At 52.3% G+C, this 20,417-nt stretch overlaps 2 protein-coding genes across 4 annotated transcripts in view; both read left to right on the plus strand.

Annotated features, from left to right (window-relative positions):
• The window catches only part of SMC6 (structural maintenance of chromosomes 6), a 373,519-nt gene that overhangs the window by 226,819 nt on the left and 126,283 nt on the right, over positions 1-20,417 (plus strand). The gene's annotated exons all lie outside the window — the stretch shown is intronic.
• Positions 1-20,417, plus strand: part of PTPRK (protein tyrosine phosphatase receptor type K) — a 165,225-nt gene that overhangs the window by 45,135 nt on the left and 99,673 nt on the right. For all 3 annotated transcript variants that reach the window (XM_078875856.1, XM_078875866.1, XM_078875862.1), the window contains exons 3-4: positions 12,811-13,160; positions 18,181-18,262. In XM_078875856.1, coding sequence (XP_078731982.1) covers positions 12,811-13,160; positions 18,181-18,262 — 432 coding nt within the window. The remainder of the gene's footprint in view (positions 1-12,810; positions 13,161-18,180; positions 18,263-20,417) is intronic.

Consider the following 20,417-nt stretch of genomic DNA (forward strand, 5'->3'; position numbering starts at 1 on the left):
AAGGGATAAACTGGCCTCCTTTGAACCAGGGCTTGCTTACATTTGCCACCAGCGTTATCCTGCGAAGGCAGGGAGGTTAATTGCCTATTATGCACTACATTACAGCCTCTCATCAGATGATCAACACAGTGTAACCACGGAAGGCCAAGGACATTTATAACGGTAGCAAGCCAATTTAGGGCAGGCTGACTAATTATCCCTTTCCGTGCGTGTGCATTCATTGTTCGCTAATGACGCTGCCTCAAAACTTCTCCTCCATCAACATCTCCTCTAAGACGCTGAAGCCTCGTGGCCTGACCCGGGGATTAGCCATGGACCCTCCGTCGGATTTTTGGGGCAAGAGAGCTGGAAGCAATTGCCGGGTCATTTGTGAATCTGCCAAATGTTTCCCTTGCCCTCTCATGTATGGAACAAGGTTGCTTGCGGGGATTTCTGTGGTAGCTCCGTGGTAGCCACTTCCACTGGACCGTTCTCCAAATGAGAAAGGTTGCGTTGCTCTGCGAGAGTTCCGGACGGGTCCTTCCGCTCGTGACGTGATGCCGATAGCATAGTCGGGATGACGGTTGGATATATTTTTATTTTCCGATGTCACTCGAGTACAGTGTGGGCATTCACTAAATGCCCCCAGCTAAAGCAGTACGAGGCACACCAGAAATCAAAGTGAGACTGTGTGATGAGGAGGTCACGATTTGTCTCTCATTCACAGTTATTATGCACTGCTTGTGCAGTCTGCGTCATGACATGGGGTACATTTCCAATTTCAAACTATTGCAGTGAGATCCTGTGCCACTCTTTGTTCGAGAATTGTCCCTTAAAGTGCGATATCACAGAACCACTTTTGGTATCCTCTGACACTATGTAGTCTTTGAGAACTGAATATTATAAGTCCCTGAAGAAGCTTCCAGTATGTAAAGAAGAACGTTGGACATCGTGCAAACAACAGGCGGTACAAGCTGGAGACGGCACATCATACGTCTGTACAGCACAACTGCGAAAACCCACACGGACTTTTGAAGTTACTTAGAGGCCTTTTTATCCATGCTCGGGGGCTCTTCGCATGCCAATCAAACTAAACCGTGTAATCCTCAAAGCAGAAATTACCTGAATTAAGCAAAAAGCTACGATTGTATAATGCATTCTCATGACCATGCCCAGATCATGAACTCCTGTCGCATGAGATCCCAGCTTCATCACGAGTGCCGGAAACTCACGATTCCAATGCAGGATCTCGCAGTGCGACTGATAATATCATTATCTCTGACACGGCCATTATGAACTCCTTCAGTCATCCGGCAAACTCCTTGATCGTATTCTTCCATCTTCTGGCACAGAGAGGGCTGGTCCACGCATTTGTATTCTCGCTGACTGACGGTGGCAGAGCCTTGTTGACTGTGGCAGTGTCGTGTTGACTGTGGCAGTGACGTGTTGACTGTGGCAGTGACGTGTTGACTGTGGCAGTGACGTGTTGACTGTGGCAGTGACGTGTTGACTGTGGCAGTGACGTGTTGACTGTGGCAGTGACGTGTTGACTGTGGCAGTGACGTGTTGACTGTGGCAGTGACGTGTTGACTGTGGCAGTGACGTGTTGACTGTGGCAGTGACGTGTTGACTGTGGCAGTGACGTGTTGACTGTGACAGTGACGTGTTGTCTGTGACAGTGACGCGTTGACTGTGACGTGTTGACTGTGGCAGTGACGTGTTGACTGTGACGTGTTGACTGTGGCAGTGACGTGTTGACTGTGGCAGTGACGTGTTGACTGTGGCAGTGACGTGTTGACTGTGACAGTGACGTTATCTCGGCCTCGCTGTGCGCTGCGTTGCACCGCTAGTCGAGTAGATAACCATGTGTTCAATAAACCCTCAGAGCCAGGATGACCGTCCAACTCCGATCGTCATTTATTGATTGTAACAGGTAAAACTGGTGAGAAAACACAGATACAGCATCTGTTATAATTCGGAAACACCCACACAATGAACACCACAGCATCAGAACATTGTCTCAGATAACAATAGATCCTGGAAGGACCAGGCCCCCACATTACCCCTGAACAACTAGACAAAGGCACAAGCTGGTGCGTTGCATACAGGCACATAGTGTATTCATCCCACTGCACCCAAAATGTACAGCATTACACTTAACACTAACTGTGGATGAGATACTTCGTCATCACTCTCAGGATCGCAACATAGGCACAAGTCTGACTCGACCTACTAAATCACAAGTAACATCCACAATAAGGAAAGTCACAGGCTTCGTTACTAACTAGGCCTCGTATTTACTACAACAACTTAACGGCACCATAAAGGCATTTACATTGCTATAACGGTCATTCCAACATTACAACAGCATTTCCAATATCATAGGAATATAAACAACTTACAGATAATGCTTCTTAAGCTCCCACAATGGACAAGTGCGGCTGTGGTCTCACTGAGATGCGATGCGTGCCGCCATCTTGACTTATCTGTGTAATGGCTGATGCCCGCGTGGTACAGTGGAAATCTAACATCGTCACTTCCTGGTCACGTGACCAACATTAGCATAAAAAAACAGGAACTTCCTGTGAACGTACGCTCCCCATCTGCCGTGAGGCAAGACAGACGTGTTGTCTGTGACAGTGACGTGTTGTCTGTGACAGTGACGTGTTGTCTGTGACAGTGACGTGTTGTCTGTGACAGTGACGTGTTGACTGTGACGTGTTGACTGTGACGTGTTGACTGTGACGTGTTGACTGTGACGTGTTGACTGTGGCAGTGACGTGTTGACTGTGACAGTGACGTGTTGTCTGTGACAGTGACGTGTTGACTGTGACAGTGACGTGTTGACTGTGACGTGTTGTCTGTGACAGTGACGTGTTGACTGTGACGTGTTGACTGTGGCAGTGACGTGTTGACTGTGGCAGTGACGTGTTGACTGTGGCAGTGACGTGTTGACTGTGACAGTGACGTGTTGACTGTGGCAGTGACGTGTTGACTGTGACTTGTTGACTGTGGCAGGGCCTTGTTGGCAAGTCCCGAGTAGTAGCAGACTGCTGCTGATTGCGGCAGCCAGGGCGCCGACTCGCACCCAACAGCAGTGAGAGCATCTCCTCTCACGTTCTCGCGCTTCCCTGTGTTGGCTTTATCCTGGTGACCCGCCAGTTGTGGAGCTCTCTGGATTTGGAGATCAAGCTCACAGGCAGTGTTGACTTATTTAAACCCTGTCTAAAACTGATCTTTGAAAAAAAAGTTTTTCCTAATTAGTTTTATTCCTCTTTGGCTCTTAATATGCAACTCTGTTATCTTTTTTATTCTGAGATTCTGTCTTTTTCGCATGCACGGCGCCTTGAGACATTACTAGGAACGGTGCCTTATAAGTGCAAATGATTATTCTCCTCGTGGTTTGTGAAGGTGCCGTCACTTGTGGAGACTGCGGCTGGGGCCGCTCGCGGTCCCATTGGCCACCGAGGGACTGCGCCAAGCAACAGTCGAGTCGCTCGGAGGCTTACAGGGGCACGGACCCCGTTGCTTCGCCACAGCGTGGCCGATGGCTTGAGAGTCGGGATGTAAGGCGTGCGCACTTTGCTCTGCAAGGATAGGAATGCGGTTTTGGCGTGAGGCTGATGGCGTGAGAAGTTAGCAAGCAACCAATCTTCAGTGAGTTTACCGAGCTACTAAACGGCATAGGAATGGTGGGATTCTCATGGACGTAATTCTGATCCGATGTTTCCCTACATTCTGCTGCCTATTTAAAATGTGACTTTAAATTTCCCCTCCTGATCTGCCTCCCGCCGACAGATATCCCGCGAGTGTTTGCCCACGTGGATTCGCTTGTAGGTGTCCCAGAAACCGCCACTAGTGCCTGAATTCGGCATTAGCAGTCCGTCTCTTTTTCCATGAAGAACATAAACAGGTTTGGTTCAACCGTTTTGGACAAATCATAACAAAAGCACACCTCATCCTCGAGGGGACTTATGATTTTTCTCCTAACCTCATTGCACAATGGGAAAATGTTAACGTTAGAATGCTGCCAAATGTGCAATATGTAAGACGCACGTGCCGGATGGCGGAGGGCTTGGAGACGTGTCCACGAGTCCGGTGACGACGAGGGGGAGACCTGAGCCCCGATGGTGGGACCCTGTGACGACACTTCTTGGACGTCTCTGCGTGTCGACTGCGGGGGGGGGGGGTCGGGCAGAGGGGGGAACGCGGCGGCATCAACGACTTTGGCTGCTGACATCTTGATCTTGAGGCGCCAAATCCATTTATTTTCTTCCACATCAAGAACCTCGAGAATGGCAGCCAGCGACACCGGGCCTCGAGGGCGAGCGAGTTGCGATCGAGGGCGGCCCGTGCCGTGCCCCCCGTGCCCCCCGTGCCCCCCGTGCTGCAGTTTCCACAGATGCCGCTCGCGACCGTGACCTTCAGCCGAGCGGGCAGAGGGGCGGGTGTAGTCGGCGGGTGCGCGGCCGCAGAAAAGGTTAATTGCATCATAGACATTCTTGTCCACAGGCCTCGCGTGCGAGGTGAAACATCTGTGTAGAGGACGCAGGGCGTACACACACACGTATACACACGTATACACACACGTGCACACACACACGTGTACACACACACACACACACGTGTACACACAAACGCGTGCGAGGTGACACCCTTGTGTAGAGGACGCAGGGCGTACACACACACGTGTACACACATACACACGTGCACACGCGTGTACACACACACACGTGCACACACACGCGTGTACACACACACGTGCGCACACACGTGTACACACACACGTGTACACACACGCGTGCACACGCACACACGTGTACACACACGCGTGTACACACACACGTGTACACACACACACGCGTGCGCTCGCGGCCGGTGTCGATTCACTCTTGGCGCTCGCGAGGCGCCTTGGCTGCACGCCAGCGTCATGTGTCGTGCAGTCGTGAGCTGCTGGCGCGGTCTAAATGGCAGGTGCTGCTGCGCGCAGAGCAACCGGCGGCAAAGCCCGATTAGCGACGCGGCGCGAAATCCTCGGAAGTGAGCAACCCCCTTGTGAGATCCCTCCTCAGCGACCACCCCGCTCTACCCGCCGTCAAGAAATGCAGTTGGTGCAGTCGCAGGCAATGCACGCTCAGCGTGCTCGCGAGCGTGTGAGTGTACACTCAGCGTGCTCGCGTGTGTGTGGTGTATACTCAGCGTGCTCGCGTGTGAGTGTTCACTCGGCGTGCTCGCGAGCGTGTGGTGTACACTCAGCGTGCTCGCGTGTGAGTGTACACTCAGCGTGCTCGCGTGTGAGTGTTCACTCGGCGTGCTCGCGAGCGTGTGGTGTACACTCAGCGTGCTCGCGTGTGAGTGTACACTCAGCGTGCTCGCGAGCGTGTGAGTGTACACTCGGCGTGCTCGCGTGTGAGTGTACACTCAGCGTGCTCGCGAGCGTGTAGTGTACACTCAGCGTGCTCGCGTGTGAGTGTACACTCGGGGTGCTCGCGTGTGAGTGTTCACTCAGCGTGCTCGCGTGTGAGTGTTCACTCAGCGTGCTCGCGAGCGTGTAGTGTACACTCAGCGTGCCCGCGTGTGTGTGGTGTATACTCAGCGTGCTCGCGTGTGAGTGTTCACTCGGCGTGCTCGCGAGCGTGTGGTGTACACTCAGCGTGCTCGCGTGTGAGTGTACACTCAGCGTGCTCGCGAGCGTGTGAGTGTACACTCGGCGTGCTCGCGTGTGAGTGTACACTCAGCGTGCTCGCGAGCGTGTGAGTGTTCACTCAGCGTGCTCGCGAGCGTGTAGTGTACACTCAGCGTGCCCGCGTGTGTGTGGTGTATACTCAGCGTGCTCGCGTGTGAGTGTTCACTCGGCGTGCTCGCGAGCGTGTGGTGTACACTCAGCGTGCTCGCGTGTGAGTGTACACTCAGCGTGCTCGCGAGCGTGTGAGTGTACACTCGGCGTGCTCGCGTGTGAGTGTACACTCAGCGTGCTCGCGAGCGTGTGAGTGTACACTCAGCGTGCTCGCGTGTGAGTGTTCACTCAGCGTGCTCGCGTGTGTGGTGTACACTCAGCGTGCTCGCGTGTGAGTGTTCACTCAGCGTGCTCGCGTGTGAGTGTTCACTCAGCGTGCTCGCGTGTGTGTGGTGTACACTCAGCGTGCTCGCGAGCGTGTAGTGTACACTCAGCGTGCTCGCGTGTGTGTGGTGTACACTCAGCGTGCTCGCGTGTGAGTGTTCACTCAGCGTGCTCGCGAGCGTGTAGTGTACACTCAGCGTGCTCGCGTGTGAGTGTACACTCAGCGTGCTCGCGTGTGAGTGTACACTCAGCGTGCTCGCGTGTGAGTGTACACTCAGCGTGCTCGCGTGTGAGTGTACACTCAGCGTGCTCGCGTGTGTGTGGTGTACACTCAGCGTGCTCGCGAGCGTGTGGTGTATACTCAGCGTGCTCGCGTGTGTGTGGTGTACACTCAGCGTGCTCGCGAGCGTGTGGTGTATACTCAGCGTGCTCGCGTGTGAGTGTACACCACACGCTCGCGAGCGTGTGGTGTACACTCAGGGTGCTCGCGTGCGTATTTGTGCATCGTGGGGGGGGGTCGATGCCACCGGAGTTTGCGCACTGCGCTACAAACTCGACTGCTTGCGTTCAATTCTCGGCCGTGAACCTGTTCAGAGCTTCCTGCAGGTGGACCCTCGGGCTTGAATAATTATCTGGTACCACGTGTCTGTTTTCGCTTTGCGGAAACAAAGACGGCTGGCCACGGTCACACGAGCTGCGCTGCCTTTAATAGGCGCTCGCTAACAGCACTTGTCCCAACCGTGTGCTCAAGGCTGTACAGTGGGATGTGTGTGCTTGTACGTATGTGTAACTTTGTATTGTGTTTACGCATTTCTAAGTGCGTGTGTGTGTGTGCTTCATTTATGACGAAGCGGGCACCTATTGAGATGACGAGAGACTCTTGCCATGGAGACTTTTCAAATGATAGTACTCGAGCTCTCCTGCGGTGAAATTATTCCAAACAATAATAGCTGTGCCTCTCGTTTGCAAATCTCAACGATAAGTATGAATGGCAGAGGCATAATTGTCCTAGGAGCCGAGACTCAGAACAATAGTCTCGGCCAAATTTCGTTCAAATTTAAGTATTTCAATCACAGCTGGGTTTGTATTTTATTTTTCAGGATTTTTACATAATGTACGGATTTATTATTTTAAATACATACATATTAACTTTGCCATTTATCAGTGTTTAATGAGGTCTTTGTAGTTGGCTAAATTTGAAGTCTTTATAGTTCATGTAAATTAAGTTTCCAGTCTAAACGACGTTCTGAGCTGAAGTGGAACGTTGACAAATTCTCTGCTTCTCTCGACAACAGCCCCCTCCCCTCCCTCCTGCTTCCCGTGCCCCCTTGACGTGCAGCTCGTCCTACCCTGTGCGTCAAGTACCTTGACATGTGGCCACAGGCTGTCTGGAGTCAACGCTATATCGCATCTGTGTATAACTACGCATATTATAGAGGCAATGCAACACTACATTGTATCTCATGTATACTTGTGCAGTGGACAGGTGCTAGGTGAATTGTTACAACGCAGGATCGAGCAGGCCTTCATCTAGCAGTGGATTGACCATGTCTGATGGTGCTTTTGAAGATGATGATGCAGCCGCGTGGTTTTCAATGCTTTTGTCCCGCACCATTGCACAACAATGGCTGCCCTGTGCTCTGCTACGACCCTGTCATAGCAATGTGGAATTTCCAGCACTGGCTCAGGGTGTGGATGAGCTTGGTTAAGTAATTTCTGTTGCATTGCACTGCAGTTTTTCTTACTTCCCAGGGCTCCCTGTTACATTCTATTCAACTGGCTATCACCTGGCGAAATGCATTACATATGTTCAGCCATTTTGTCAATCTACTGCTGAAATGAGGGCCTCTACACGGTTTGGTGAACTTAGAGAGCATAGAACTACGGTACAACCACGATGTTACCACACCGCCCTCTGATGCCCACAATGTAATCTTGTTTCATTGGCTGTGGTGCTTCAGGATTGAAAGTGACAATCGACATTGCACGTGGTCGCTCATCCAAGCACGGTGCAGGCTCAGCCCTGGCGAGCTTACAGATCTGACGATCTGGTGCATTCGTTGTGCAGGTGGGCATCGGCTGTTTAATAATTCACATCAAGAGATGGATTGATCGGTAATATGAAATAAAATAAAAAATCTCGGCAGCCGCTCGCTTGTCGAGGTCACGCGTCCGGCGCTTCCGAGGATGTCGGCGAGGCCCCCCCCCCCCAGTGGTGCGGAGCGGCCACCAGCCGTCTCATTAGGCGCCGAGCGGCGGCTCACTCCTGCGTGACGGAAACCGTGCACGAAAAAACCCAGAGCCGACACGCGGTCATAATCAGCCACTTGTTATTAGTTCTCAGGGGACACTCGCCAGCCAGCCAGCCAGCATGCTCCCCCTGCTCGCCTGCTCGGCTGCTCGCTCGCTCGCCAAGCCACCCTCCCTCCCTCCGTCCGCGTTGGTCCCATAGTTCGTTTGTTCGTTCGTTCGTTCGCTTGCCCGCTCTGTCGCTCACCGCCCTCCCCGCTCGCTCGCTCACTCGCTCCCACTCATCCTCCCTGCTGGGAATTGGCCACAAGCTCTCCTCTAACGCACCGTGGATTGTGGCGAGGGTTGCGGTGGGTCAGGGCGATATGGAGGTCAGGGTTTTTACGGAGCGTTTTTTTTTCCTGCCCGTGAAAATAAGAATGCTTATGGGGACTCATTGTGGTGTGAAGAGGTCGCAGTCTTAGCATTGTTCCTTAATTCGACGTGGTACATTGTGACGCAGAGCAACAATGACCATCGTGGTCCTATGTAGAATAGCAGGTCCTGGGCAGTGGCGTGGCTATCTGTGGTCCCACAGGCCGCCGGAAGGGTCTATGAGCCCGGCTCTGAAGAGCGGGAAGTGGGAAAGGGGCTTGGGGGCAATACTTGTGTAGGACCCATGCCAATGATTCTACGCCATTGGTCCGAATAACTTCTAGAGGCACAGCGCACACACATCTCCACGTATTCTTTGGGTCTTTCGGTAAAGTCACATAAATAGGTACAAATTAATAAAAACTAAATATATTAAATAAACAAAAAACTACGACGTTTCGATCACAACACAAGCGATCGTCATCACCCCCTCCCACCCTCCCCTCTTTCCTCCTGATGACGATCGCTTATGTTGTGATCGAAACGTCGTAGTTTTTTGTTTATTTTACATTTATAATTTTTTATTAATTTGTACCTATCTACGTGACAATACCGAAAGACCCAAAGAATATGAATTCCTGCAGTCACGAAAGCTTGAAGTCATTCCATCTCCATCTTTTGCTACACATCGGTAAGAATATTTAAAGTGATGAAGCAGACGTTTATTAAAAGGGATTAAGAGAACTTTTCATTGCCTGAACCCCCCCTCCCCCCCAGCACGCCACCTTGTGCGAGGCTCGTCAGCCAACACTGAGTTTCACTTCGTCTAAGCAAGACGCGAAACACAAACCCTCGGCTTGTTCTAATGCCCCGAGTCATATTGTTTTTAACTGAAGCAGCGGCTGTTTGTTTAGTCGTATATAAAATTAATGTCTTGTTTTATTGTAGCAGACCATTAAGGGAGGTCCATGCTAAAGCTGTGACGAACCCGATGTGGGCACGCATCTTTTGTGGAGAGAACGCAATGGCGCACCACCGCACCCCGCCGCGTTCCTGTCTCCCGCGCTCTGCTCCCGGGATTGTGCCACGAAGCGCCACGCTTTGCTGCCGTGACGTTGTTTTCGTTTTCCCGAACGCGCCGGGACACGCCGTCGGAAGGCCACGCTGGGGCAGTCCTCGCTCCACGCCGAGATTCCACGTGAATCTCTCCTCGGAGAGCCTCGCCCGCGAAGCCGATGATGTATGCGGCCACTTAGGAGCTCGTTAGTCCGTAATTAGGCACGAGGCCGAATCCGAAGAAGGGTCTCGTCACGCGGCGCCCGGACCGATGACCGGAGAGCGGTGGACGGTCTGCGGACGCCGTCGCGTCTCGCGGTGCAATAAATCTCCGCGCAACCACCAAAGAGCTCATCGAGAGAAGTGATTAGGTTTTGATGCGGTGGAGACGGCCAGATTTATTTCCATCACAAAGCGCATCTCCAGACCGTACATTAAGTGGCGGTTTTGGAGAGAGGAGAGAATGGAGTGTCCTGTTAACCACATGAGGCAAAGGCACCGCTTCCTATCTGTCAAGTGCACACACGCCGGAGTAATTACCTCTTGGATGAGCCTTGTCATACTGTTTTTAAAATGCTTTTATTTCGCACATAAAGGGCCCCTTTCTGGCACTTTCATCGCAGTAAAAGAAAAGTAAGTGCGATTGAAGAGCAATGCTGAATTGTAAATCTCTGAAAGAGAATAAAACACACCCATGAAATGTATTTTTAGCGGTCATAACAGTGACTGTTTTCGTTAAGCAAGGGGCGCTTTTAACAAACACAATTTAGAAATGCACAATTATTAACAAAAGCAGTCATCGCTGAGAATATGTGAAATGCGGCGTAATTGCAGTGTCGTACCATTTTGACACTGTTCTTAGCGGTGGCAATTTACCGTTTCTAATTACAGTGTGCCCAGCACGGCGCGTGCCGGGGGCTTGCCGCTGGGCAGGCGGCCGGCCGGGTTCTGTCGGCTCGGCGTTTAATCCACTGCTGTCCAAGCCGGCTTCTTTGCGCAGCACACTTACACCGGTTAATCCCAACCACGAGAGCCAGTTAATGGGTTTACCTGGCGTAATCTGGTGCTTACAAGAGAATGACAATTGATTTTGTTTAAGAAGGTCGTTCCAAGTAATGCCGAAAGTCAGACCGTGGGGTTTCTTTTTTTAGTTTTTGTCATGCGTCCCACTCTTGCAAAGTCAAACACTGCGAAGTGATTCGCACTCGCGGCTAGAGGAGCGCGGCCTCGTCTGTGGCACAATTAGGCGCGGCGAATAGCGAGTAGCTCTGCATTGATGGGGGGGGGGGGGATGTAAAGCACAATGGCCTAGTAGTAGCGAGAGGCGGGGGTTGACTCCGTCAGGGTTGCTTTGTAAAATTCCGCCTACCTCTGTGCTGCTCGCGGAGGTCGCCGCGTTCTGCCTTCGCTCTCCTGCAAACTTTCACAAAAGAGATCAGCGATGTAATTTAGGTGCAATATGAACATTGTACTTTCAGCCTTCCACAAAATGAATTGTGTGGCATAACTAATTTGCAGAGGAAATTAGGAAGGTGAATCCCGCAGGATTTTAAACATCATTGCACCTAAATTAAAGTTGCAGCATAACCGGTTAAAAAAAGATTTACGTGCCCGTGTTAAATAAGCACTTAATGTGAGTATTTCTCGCCGATTGAACTGCCGGCACACCGTCCCTGAGAGCGCACGCTTGAGATTTTGAGCGAGCGTGCGACCTCGCAGCGCGACGTAAGGTCACGGCTTCTCCGTGCGCTATCACCACTCCCTCCAGCCCTGCTCCGCTCAGCGTCCCCGATCAGCGTCGCGCGGCACGGTCAGTGCCGGCTTGTGGGGACGGGGGACCATCCCCTGTCGTCGACCGGTGCGAGATTCGTGGCCGAGCAGCTTCGCCGGCACCCATAGCCAGTGGGCGGGCTCAACCCGACGGGGCTCAGCGTGGCCCCCTAAGCACCATTAGACGCCTTAGACATCCTTTTCTGGGATGACCTGGGTTCGATTTCTGCTCGCGACCAACACAGCCTAAATGGTAAAACCTCTTTGAGCTGGGCTCGGCGAGAGAGCGCATGGTGGCAAAGCACGTGAGCGGCTGACATAATCGTGAACACATGCCCTGAGCGTGGCAGCCTGCTGTGTGCTCTGCTGGCGGCAACATTGCACGGTCTAATTTCGCAGAAGTCAAATCGTCTCATGAGAACAATCTCAAGAAAAAGCAATAGATGTGGATCGGACAGATCCTTGGAGGCGTGTGCTCAATGAAGGACGTTCTGGAAGGGCGAGAGACGGGAAATGGGCCAGGAGGCAGGAAACGGACGATGCCGCTTGAGGGGTGGGCACGCGGTGAAATGGGGAAGCAGAAGGACAGAGCTCGAGAGTGGACAGGATGGAGGCCACATGAGCCAAAGGCCCACCACTGGGTAAGGGACTCGAGGGATTTGACACCATGAGCCGTTTAAAGTCGGTTTTGATGCGGCTGGTACCATGCATGACCTTCCGACATCGTCTCTACGTGGCGTCGCGTCCTGTGCGCGAGGAGCGCGTGTGGGTCTGGGTGGAGAGCCGTAGTGTCGTGGTTTTTGCACTGCGGTACAAACCTGGTGGCCCCGGTTCGATGCCTGCTTACGGCCAACATTGGTGGCGAATATCGTAACTGGTCATGGCCCATTCCTTGGATTGACTCTGGTCTGGGTACTTGGGGTGCAGTGTGAACACATCGGCATTGGAGAGAAAGAGGTGGGTGAGTATGGTGGTGCTGGCCACCCGCTCTCATGCGCCACGCCGACCTTCGAAGATGCTCACCAACAGCACTTGACCCACCAGCAGCCTGTGCGTCTATACCAGGGGTCGGCAACCTACGGCTCCGGAGCCGCATGCGGCTCTTTACGGGCTACTTCTTGACGATATGTACGTATGTACATAGATGCATTGCGGCTCTTGAAATTCTGAATTTTGTACCGAATTGGAAAGAAATGGCTCTTCTTGTTATTTTGGTTGCCGACCCCTGGTCTATACTAAAGAATATCTGGGCGTGCGTGTGTGCATACGTGTGTGCGTGTGTGTACGTGTGTGCGTGCGTGTGTGCGTGCGTGCGTGTGTGCGTACGTGCGTGCACACAGGTTCATACCTCATGCTCGTCGACTCATCCGGCCGCGCCCCCGGGAGCCGTGCACGCCTGGCACTGCCGCCGCTCATGGAGAACGACACGCACTGCATCACGTTCAGCTTCCGCATGGGCGGCGGTGACAGGAGAGGTGGGGACTCTGCTTCGTCGCCGTCATCGAGTAAAGACGACGGGGACGGAGCAGCCGGTGAGGCCGGTGAGCCGCCCCAGCTGAGCGCGTACGTGCGCGTCAACAACGAAGGCTTGGGCCACCCCGTGTGGAGTGCCGCCCGGGCCACCGCCGCGGCCAACCGCTGGGTGCGCACAGAACTCGCCGTCAGCGTCTTCTGGCCAAACACCTACCAGGTAGGCCCAAGCCGCCACAACGACACGGCGACCGCCGCCACCGCTCGCCCCCTCGAGCTGCGGCAACGGCACCGCGACGCTTTTGCGCCGGGTCACGCAGGCGCTCGCCTGACCCCTCTCAGGCAGTCGGTCAGTCGGCTGACCGGCCAGTATGATCGGTGATTGCTGTGATCGGTGATTTCTGTGATTGCTGTTATCGGCTGGACCACGTGGGGGTGGGCAGTTGGGGATGACCTTCCAGGACACAAAGTTGAGAGGGACATGGAAAGTTTTTGGCTATGGACAACTTTACGTGTTTTACACAATTTTACGGATGCGTTTATATGACGATAAAATTTAGGGTACTTGCAGGATCTAAATAATTTCGGGTACTTTTTAAGACCGAAAACCCGAAGACTTCTTCACAACTCTGGAAAATTGCCTGAAGGAGCTGATTGTAAGCTACCAAATGTCGTGAGTTTACTCTCCAACACACCGGTGTGCTGAAGTAGTAACTAATTGCCACGTTTTATTTACGTGACAAACCTTACTAATTGGCTGTGTCGGGTGGTGGTGGGTTAACGGCACATTTATATTGACATGATCTAACCCAAAAAAAAACATTATTATGGATAATGTTGGTCATGAAAGCCGACGTGTTTAAGATGACATTACATGGATGATTTCTGAAGTGAAGGCTCAATTGAGACCACGAGTCTGTCACGGAAGACTGAAGCTGGGTCTCGACGTAAAGCCCAATGCCCCCTTGCAGGAGCCGCTCCGGTGATAGTGATGTGACGATGTGTCTGGGAATTTGGTATCGTGTGCGCAACGCCTCACAGTGTCGCGCTGTGCGAGGGGGGTTCGCCACACACGCCACTCATCCGATACCTACTGAAGAATGTCAGCACTCCAAGCCGAGTCAGGCCATATTAAGTGAAAGGTGATTATAGCAGATCCATTTTTGCCGAGATATGACAACCTTTAACTCATCACGCGTGAGAAGCTATTTTGTTTGGATTACTGACCCATCGCATTGACATGGCCATTATGAGTCTCCATTATGAGTCTCAAGCCACGTCCATCGGCACAATTTTTGAAGTTAATTAAGCCAATGGTTGGGTATATTAATTTTCAAAAATGTGACTTTGTAAGCAATAACTGTGGGCGCTGCTTTCAGACGGATCGGATGTAAAATGAGAGCTGTGCAGGGGGCAATGCGGGTCGCTGGGAACGAGGTGTGAGAGCGTAGCGGGGTGAACGACGCTCCGTGGTTATTTTCAGTGTCGGCACCACTTCTGGCTCTGTTGCTCGATGCCCTTTCGTGCCCTCCGAACCGGCTCTGTTCAAATCAAAGCAAAAAATTACAATTTCACTGATGGCGGGGTTGTTGTTTTTTTTGTGCGCAATCAAAATAAGTGACTGCGCTGTGACAACAAAGTGAACCTTAAAATAAAATCTCTGAATTCAATAGACTAAATAAAACACATTTTTCTTCGCAATAATGGCTATAAATCTCGCCGTAATAACAACGAAGCAGAGTGAGTTTGGGAATGATGATGAAATAGAAGGGGGAAAAATGGAGGCTTAATTTGTCCTTGAAGAAAAAAATGTTTTGTGCAAAGCCATAAAATATTGCGGGTCACTAAGCAGCATATAAAGGGACAAACCCCCGCCCCACAGCCGCACAGCCCCACAGCCAACCTCTCCACAGGCGGCGGCCGCCACCGCCGCCACCACCGGGAACCGCGCCACACTGATGAGCCTCATGCGAGCGGCGCTGATCCCTCGTCACATAACCACGGCGGGATTAGCCCCAACAATAGACAGCTGTTGCCTGCAGATACGATTTGCTGCCCCCTCTTCTCTCCCCCCTTCCCCGCCCCACCCCCACTCCCACGACCGGCGCGGCTGATGCACGAATCCGTAAGGGGGCCGGGAGAAGCGGCGTCCACGTCCGTTGGCGTTGGGGACCGCCGCGCGGCCACACCGCTCATTGTTGTCCCGCTGCTCTCGTGCGGGAAACCCGCGTTTGGAACGTCCTCGTGTTTTCGTCTGTCTGTGCGTCGTCCGTCTTGTGCGTGTGTCTGGGGCATCGCGGCCGTCTCTGTCGCGCTGGCCGGCGGTGCGCGTCCCTCCTAATCCGTGACCACCACGGACAGCTCCTCGCCAGGCTGCGGGGGCCGGGGTTCATTTTCCGCTCGCCCACGTCGCTGGCTCGCTGTTCGTTTGCCGAAAAATTCCGAAGCCGGCTCCCCTGCTGCTGCCCTCTAGAGCACGTGCTTTCAATCACTGCTTTATTTTGACGTGAGCAGTTTTTTTGGGGTGTCGTGGGGGTGTGGAGCGGTAGGAGAGAGTTACACGAGAACTTTGCATGGTTGTTTCCCACCCTTACTGGAGCCGAACGTCATTAGCAGAGTTCACATTTTAGTCTAAACTATCACCAATCGTGACTTGGCCCGGTCGCCAATGAAGTTTTCTGGGGATTAGATGTAACGCTCTCCATAGAGGAGCAGAGCTCTTGTATCTGGGGTCACGAGTTAAAACATGAGCTTGGGCTGACTCAGCCTTTCATAATCATCATCATCGTAATCATCCTCATTGTAATCACCATTGTTATCCCTCTGGGGTCAGTAAATGAAGCAGCACCTGCGCTGGATGCGTCAGTTGGTCACATGCCAACGGTGACCTGGATGGAGATTGCTTCCCATCGTAGGAACGTAACTATTCACCGCAAGACTACCGACAGAGATGAGAACCCGCCCACTGTCCATTTGAGCATTGCCACAATCGCACTCAAGTCCGAGGGACAAGAGGAAGACGGAGAATGAGACGGATTGATGCAAGAGAGAATGACTTTGAACAATAGGGGGCAAGTGTGACTGAAGCAGGAAAGCTGTCCAAGGAGAGACAAAAAAGCAGGCGCTAATTTGGCCCCATCATCACTCCCGAGTTGACATGAGGGAAAATAAGATGACAATCATCATTAGCCATGTTCAGTCCACTGCTGGATGAAGCCCTGCCCCCCAAGCCATCACCACCTCTCATTATCTTCCGATGTAATAATCGACCTAGCACCTGTACATGACCTCATTTCATCGCTCCACATTCTCAGTTGACGGCCTCTCAGACGTGTTCCCTTTGTATCTGCACCAGATGGAAATTACACCGGTGCAGCCATGCAATAATTTCGAACTGCGTGGTCAAAGAAGATGTTAAAAAGTGTAGGGGTCAGAGGACATCCCTATCTTCATGACGGTCAATGATTGTGAGCAGAGGGTGAGGGACCCTTAAAGCATAAAGAATAACCCAGAGCCATGGCCTGTTGATGGTGTCATAGGCCTTGACCAGGTCAATAAAGCAGGATGTAGGTCCTGTTGAAATTCCTTACACCTCTTCTGTACCAGATGGACAGAGAAAATATGAGGAAAATAGGACCAACCCCAATCTGAAACAACCCTGAGGCTCCACAAGCCTCTCATCAACATTTCTGGCAAGGCGATGTTGAATAATCCTTGTCAGGACCTTTCCCGGCCTCACACTAAGGAGAAATATGCCCTGGGAGTAAAAAAAAATGGGAACGACCAGGACTTCCTTCCAATCCTGCAGAATCCATCCTGTGGACCAGACGGATGTAATGATGTCACGAAGGGCATTCTGCAAACAAACGCCACCCTCCCCCAGCAGTTCACTTAAGAAGTAATCTCTGTTTGTTGCGGATACTTCCTCCAATTTTTAAGGCATTGCAGCCCCAGTAATACATACACGCATACACATGTGTAGTGTATTTCACGGAGACACACACTTGAACTTGGAGAAAACTCGTTTATTCGACAAACCCAACAGGGTAACTACATAACGTACAACAACAGTTAACTAGACCCCCAACAGGGTAACTACATAACCGGGTCAGGTCAGTAACATACTGCCTGACCCAAGATGCTGAACGTGACGACCGAAGACCAAAGATCGAGGAGATGTAGCACGGCAGGTTATTTCCAGCAGACAGCAGCGGTCGCTCTCGGGACCTCTGCTTCAAGCTCCCGAGCGTGGCCACGCCCCGCCCTCGGCCACGCCCCCTTCTGGATCTCACCAGAAGGTTCTCGACCGAGCACCACGTGTCCCTCAAGCCACCCTTTGTGCCCCCTCGCTACCCTCTGCCGGTCACGTGCCCTCTCGGGGTCACCCAGACTGTCACGTCCTCCGAACCATGTCCTCTGGGGCCCGCTTCCATGCCATAGCTACTCTGGTGCCAGACAGAGGCCCAAGACACACTCTTGTGACGGGAGCTGGCGCTAACGCCATCGCGACTCCATTAACATCACTACACATGCACGCACGTGCAGTACGTCTGAGTGAATCGTCTGCGTGCTGACTGGGTCTCGTGTCGCGCGATCTTGAAGTCGCACTGCTGCTGCTGCTGCTGATGAGCAAGCGACGATGACAGGCCTATTTTAAGATAAAGCCAGTGGCTACGAGCGGCCTCTCCGCCCCCACCTCCGCGGCGACGGCTCGTGGATAATTAGCGATGCAGTCATGTGCATTTGCGCCGCGCCAATCGATGACCGTGCATCTCGGCCATTGTCGCTGCGTGGTTCAGCGTCAATGTTCCCCGATTTTATTTTAAACTTTTTTTTGCCTCTATCTCTCGCAGATTACCGTAGCTTATTGCGCGCTCGCGTTGCCTCATATTGATTCTGTTCCGCCCATTGTGATGTTGATCCGCGGCGCGATGTGTAATGAAATGTAGGAGCAATAACCTGGCGTATGTATGTGCGTGTGCGTGTGTCTGTTTGTATGTATGCGTGCTCGTGTACGTGAGTGTGTATTTGTGTGAATTCATGTGTGAGCATGTGTGAGCACTTCATGTGTGTGTGTGTGTACGGATATGCGTGTGTGCACGGTGTTCATGTGTGCCCACACTTGCGCGTGTGTGCACGTACGTGTATTCACATGTACACGTGTGTGCATGCACTCGTGTCCTCGTGCGTGTGATTGCGTGCATGCACGGGGCCACGTGCTCCTGCTTTGTGGTGTGAAGGTCGTGTTTGAGGCGGAGATCTCCGAACAGAAGGCGTCGTACGTGGCCATCGGAGAGGTCCACATTCACGAGTACTCGTGCAGTAAGTTCCTGCATCACCCCGCTCACGTTCCCCGGGACTCCGTGTTCTGTACACTGAGCAGTGCTCCTCTCCCCGCGCGGAAGGGCGGCCCCCCCAATCAAGGCCACTGGGCTCCGTGCCCCCCTCCACAGCTCCAAGAACACAATGAAGAAGGTCACGTGTCCACACACCTCTAGTCAACGCGGCAACGTAATGATAACGTTTCCCATTCAAATGATAGATTTCTCCCCGCACGGTATCCATGCTGCAGCCTACGCCCCCCCGTGAGTCATGTAAGCCCCCCTCAATGGGGGAGCAGCGCACAGTTTGGGGACCGCTGATTTGAAGTGAAGGTGTAACGTACACCGGTGGGTGGTTCTGCCTCCACCTCGGCCACGCTCGTCCGAGAGGTTCTAAGAAGCAAAGGGGTCGCCATTGCCTCGCAAGCCGGAGTTTAAACCCAGCGAGGCGGGTGTTCCGCTATACAGAGGTCGTGGTGACGAGGGTTATCTTCCAGACAAAGCTCGAGATTCATTTTCACACGTTCTGTCTCTCCAGCGTGACGTTTTATTACACGGGGGATTTATTTTATGCTTTAAATTTATTTCGCATCATTAGATTATAGCGCTCTCATCGGCGGCTAGAGCAGAGATTCGTTTAAAATGTAGGACGCAATGGAGCCATAGATTGGGGTATTTGTCATCATCATGACGGTTATGATTTTGGGATGATGGGTTGATGATTACGGGATCATGACGATAATGAAGATGATTACTTTTCCATTCTTGATCGTTCCTCTCATCTGAACTGTTCAGATACCACTCTCTCGCTGCTGATGTTAGCCATGGGCGAGCACGAATCTCAGCGCATAGTGCTAACTGCTGTACCGCTGCTCCCCTACGCAACAGACGTAGCCTAGAATTTTTAATTAAATAACACAACCGCCAATTACATTTGCCATATGCCATTCCGTTGTGAAACATAATATCGGTGCCATGTTATTTTACCTCCCACGCACCACTCTTGCCTGGCACACTCCGGATTGATGGGCACTTGACTGATATGAGCTGCTTTGTGTGCATGCTGCGCATGCCCCTTAATGTTGAATGCACGTAATTGGCGACCGCTGAACAGTAACTAATAAGATTTTGTCGAGGCTACACTTCAATTATTAATATTCTCCGAGTACCCATTCACAACCTTCTGAAATGCAAATGTAGTAATTAAGTTGATTAGACCCAACAGATTTCCCTATTAGCGCTGCGTTTATTGTTTGTTTGAAGCAGCTGATGCTTTATAAATTATGCGTGTTTTTCGTTTAAAAGTGTGTTCGCTCGTGCTATTAAAGCGATGCGCTGTATAAATGGCTGCGTTTAATTGCTCTTTATGTTTAAGCAAAATGTACGGCGTGCGGGGCCTGCTCAGACAAGCGATATGATTACGGGCAAAAGTGTTCGTATCCGCAGCGCCTCTCCTCCCAACTAGACAGCCGTGATGAATAAAGGCAGCATAAAAGGTGTCGGAATAACAGCGGCAGCTGGAAATTAGTCTGCGCTGCTCGGACTCGGCAGGATTTAGGGCGGGAGCGCACGCAATTAACTCCGGTGCGGGAGCGGGGCCGGCGGCCCGGGCCAGATAGGAGCAGCCTCGTGGTGCCATCTCGCCGCGCCGGTTTATTGTACCGATCCGACACGAGAAGGGTCTCCTCCTGAAGCGCCGGCACCCGGAACTCGGTGCCCGCGCACGGTCGCCGCCGCGCTCATTCAAGTTGGCGCCCTCGGAGTTGGTGCGAGAGTTTCCGTAGAAGCGGAGAGTGAGGGGGGAAGAGGGGGGGAAAAAGCATTGAAAGACATTTTTCTCTTTTTTAAAGATCAAGCTAACTTTATTCTGCATCACTCGCAGGCAGCTCCATTATGCGTGGCATTAATGTAGATCAAAACGGAGCGTGCTCCGGTCCCGTCGGGCAGAGAGGTGCGGCTGAACACCGCCACTTGAATCGCATTCCCAAAGTTGCCGCGACTTGCAGCCAGAAGCAGCCGCAGCCCCGGGGAAGACTTCTTAGGGAGCTCGCTGATCAAAAAGCATTAATTAGTGATGCGGCCGTGTTCGCCGGGGCCGGCCGGCGTGATGTTTTATTTGTGGAACACGGAGCCCAGCAGCCAGCGGTGGTGTTCTT

Source organism: Lampetra fluviatilis, chromosome 2 (assembly GCF_964198595.1).
Source record: "Lampetra fluviatilis chromosome 2, kcLamFluv1.1, whole genome shotgun sequence".
Lineage (NCBI taxonomy): Eukaryota > Metazoa > Chordata > Hyperoartia > Petromyzontiformes > Petromyzontidae > Lampetra > Lampetra fluviatilis.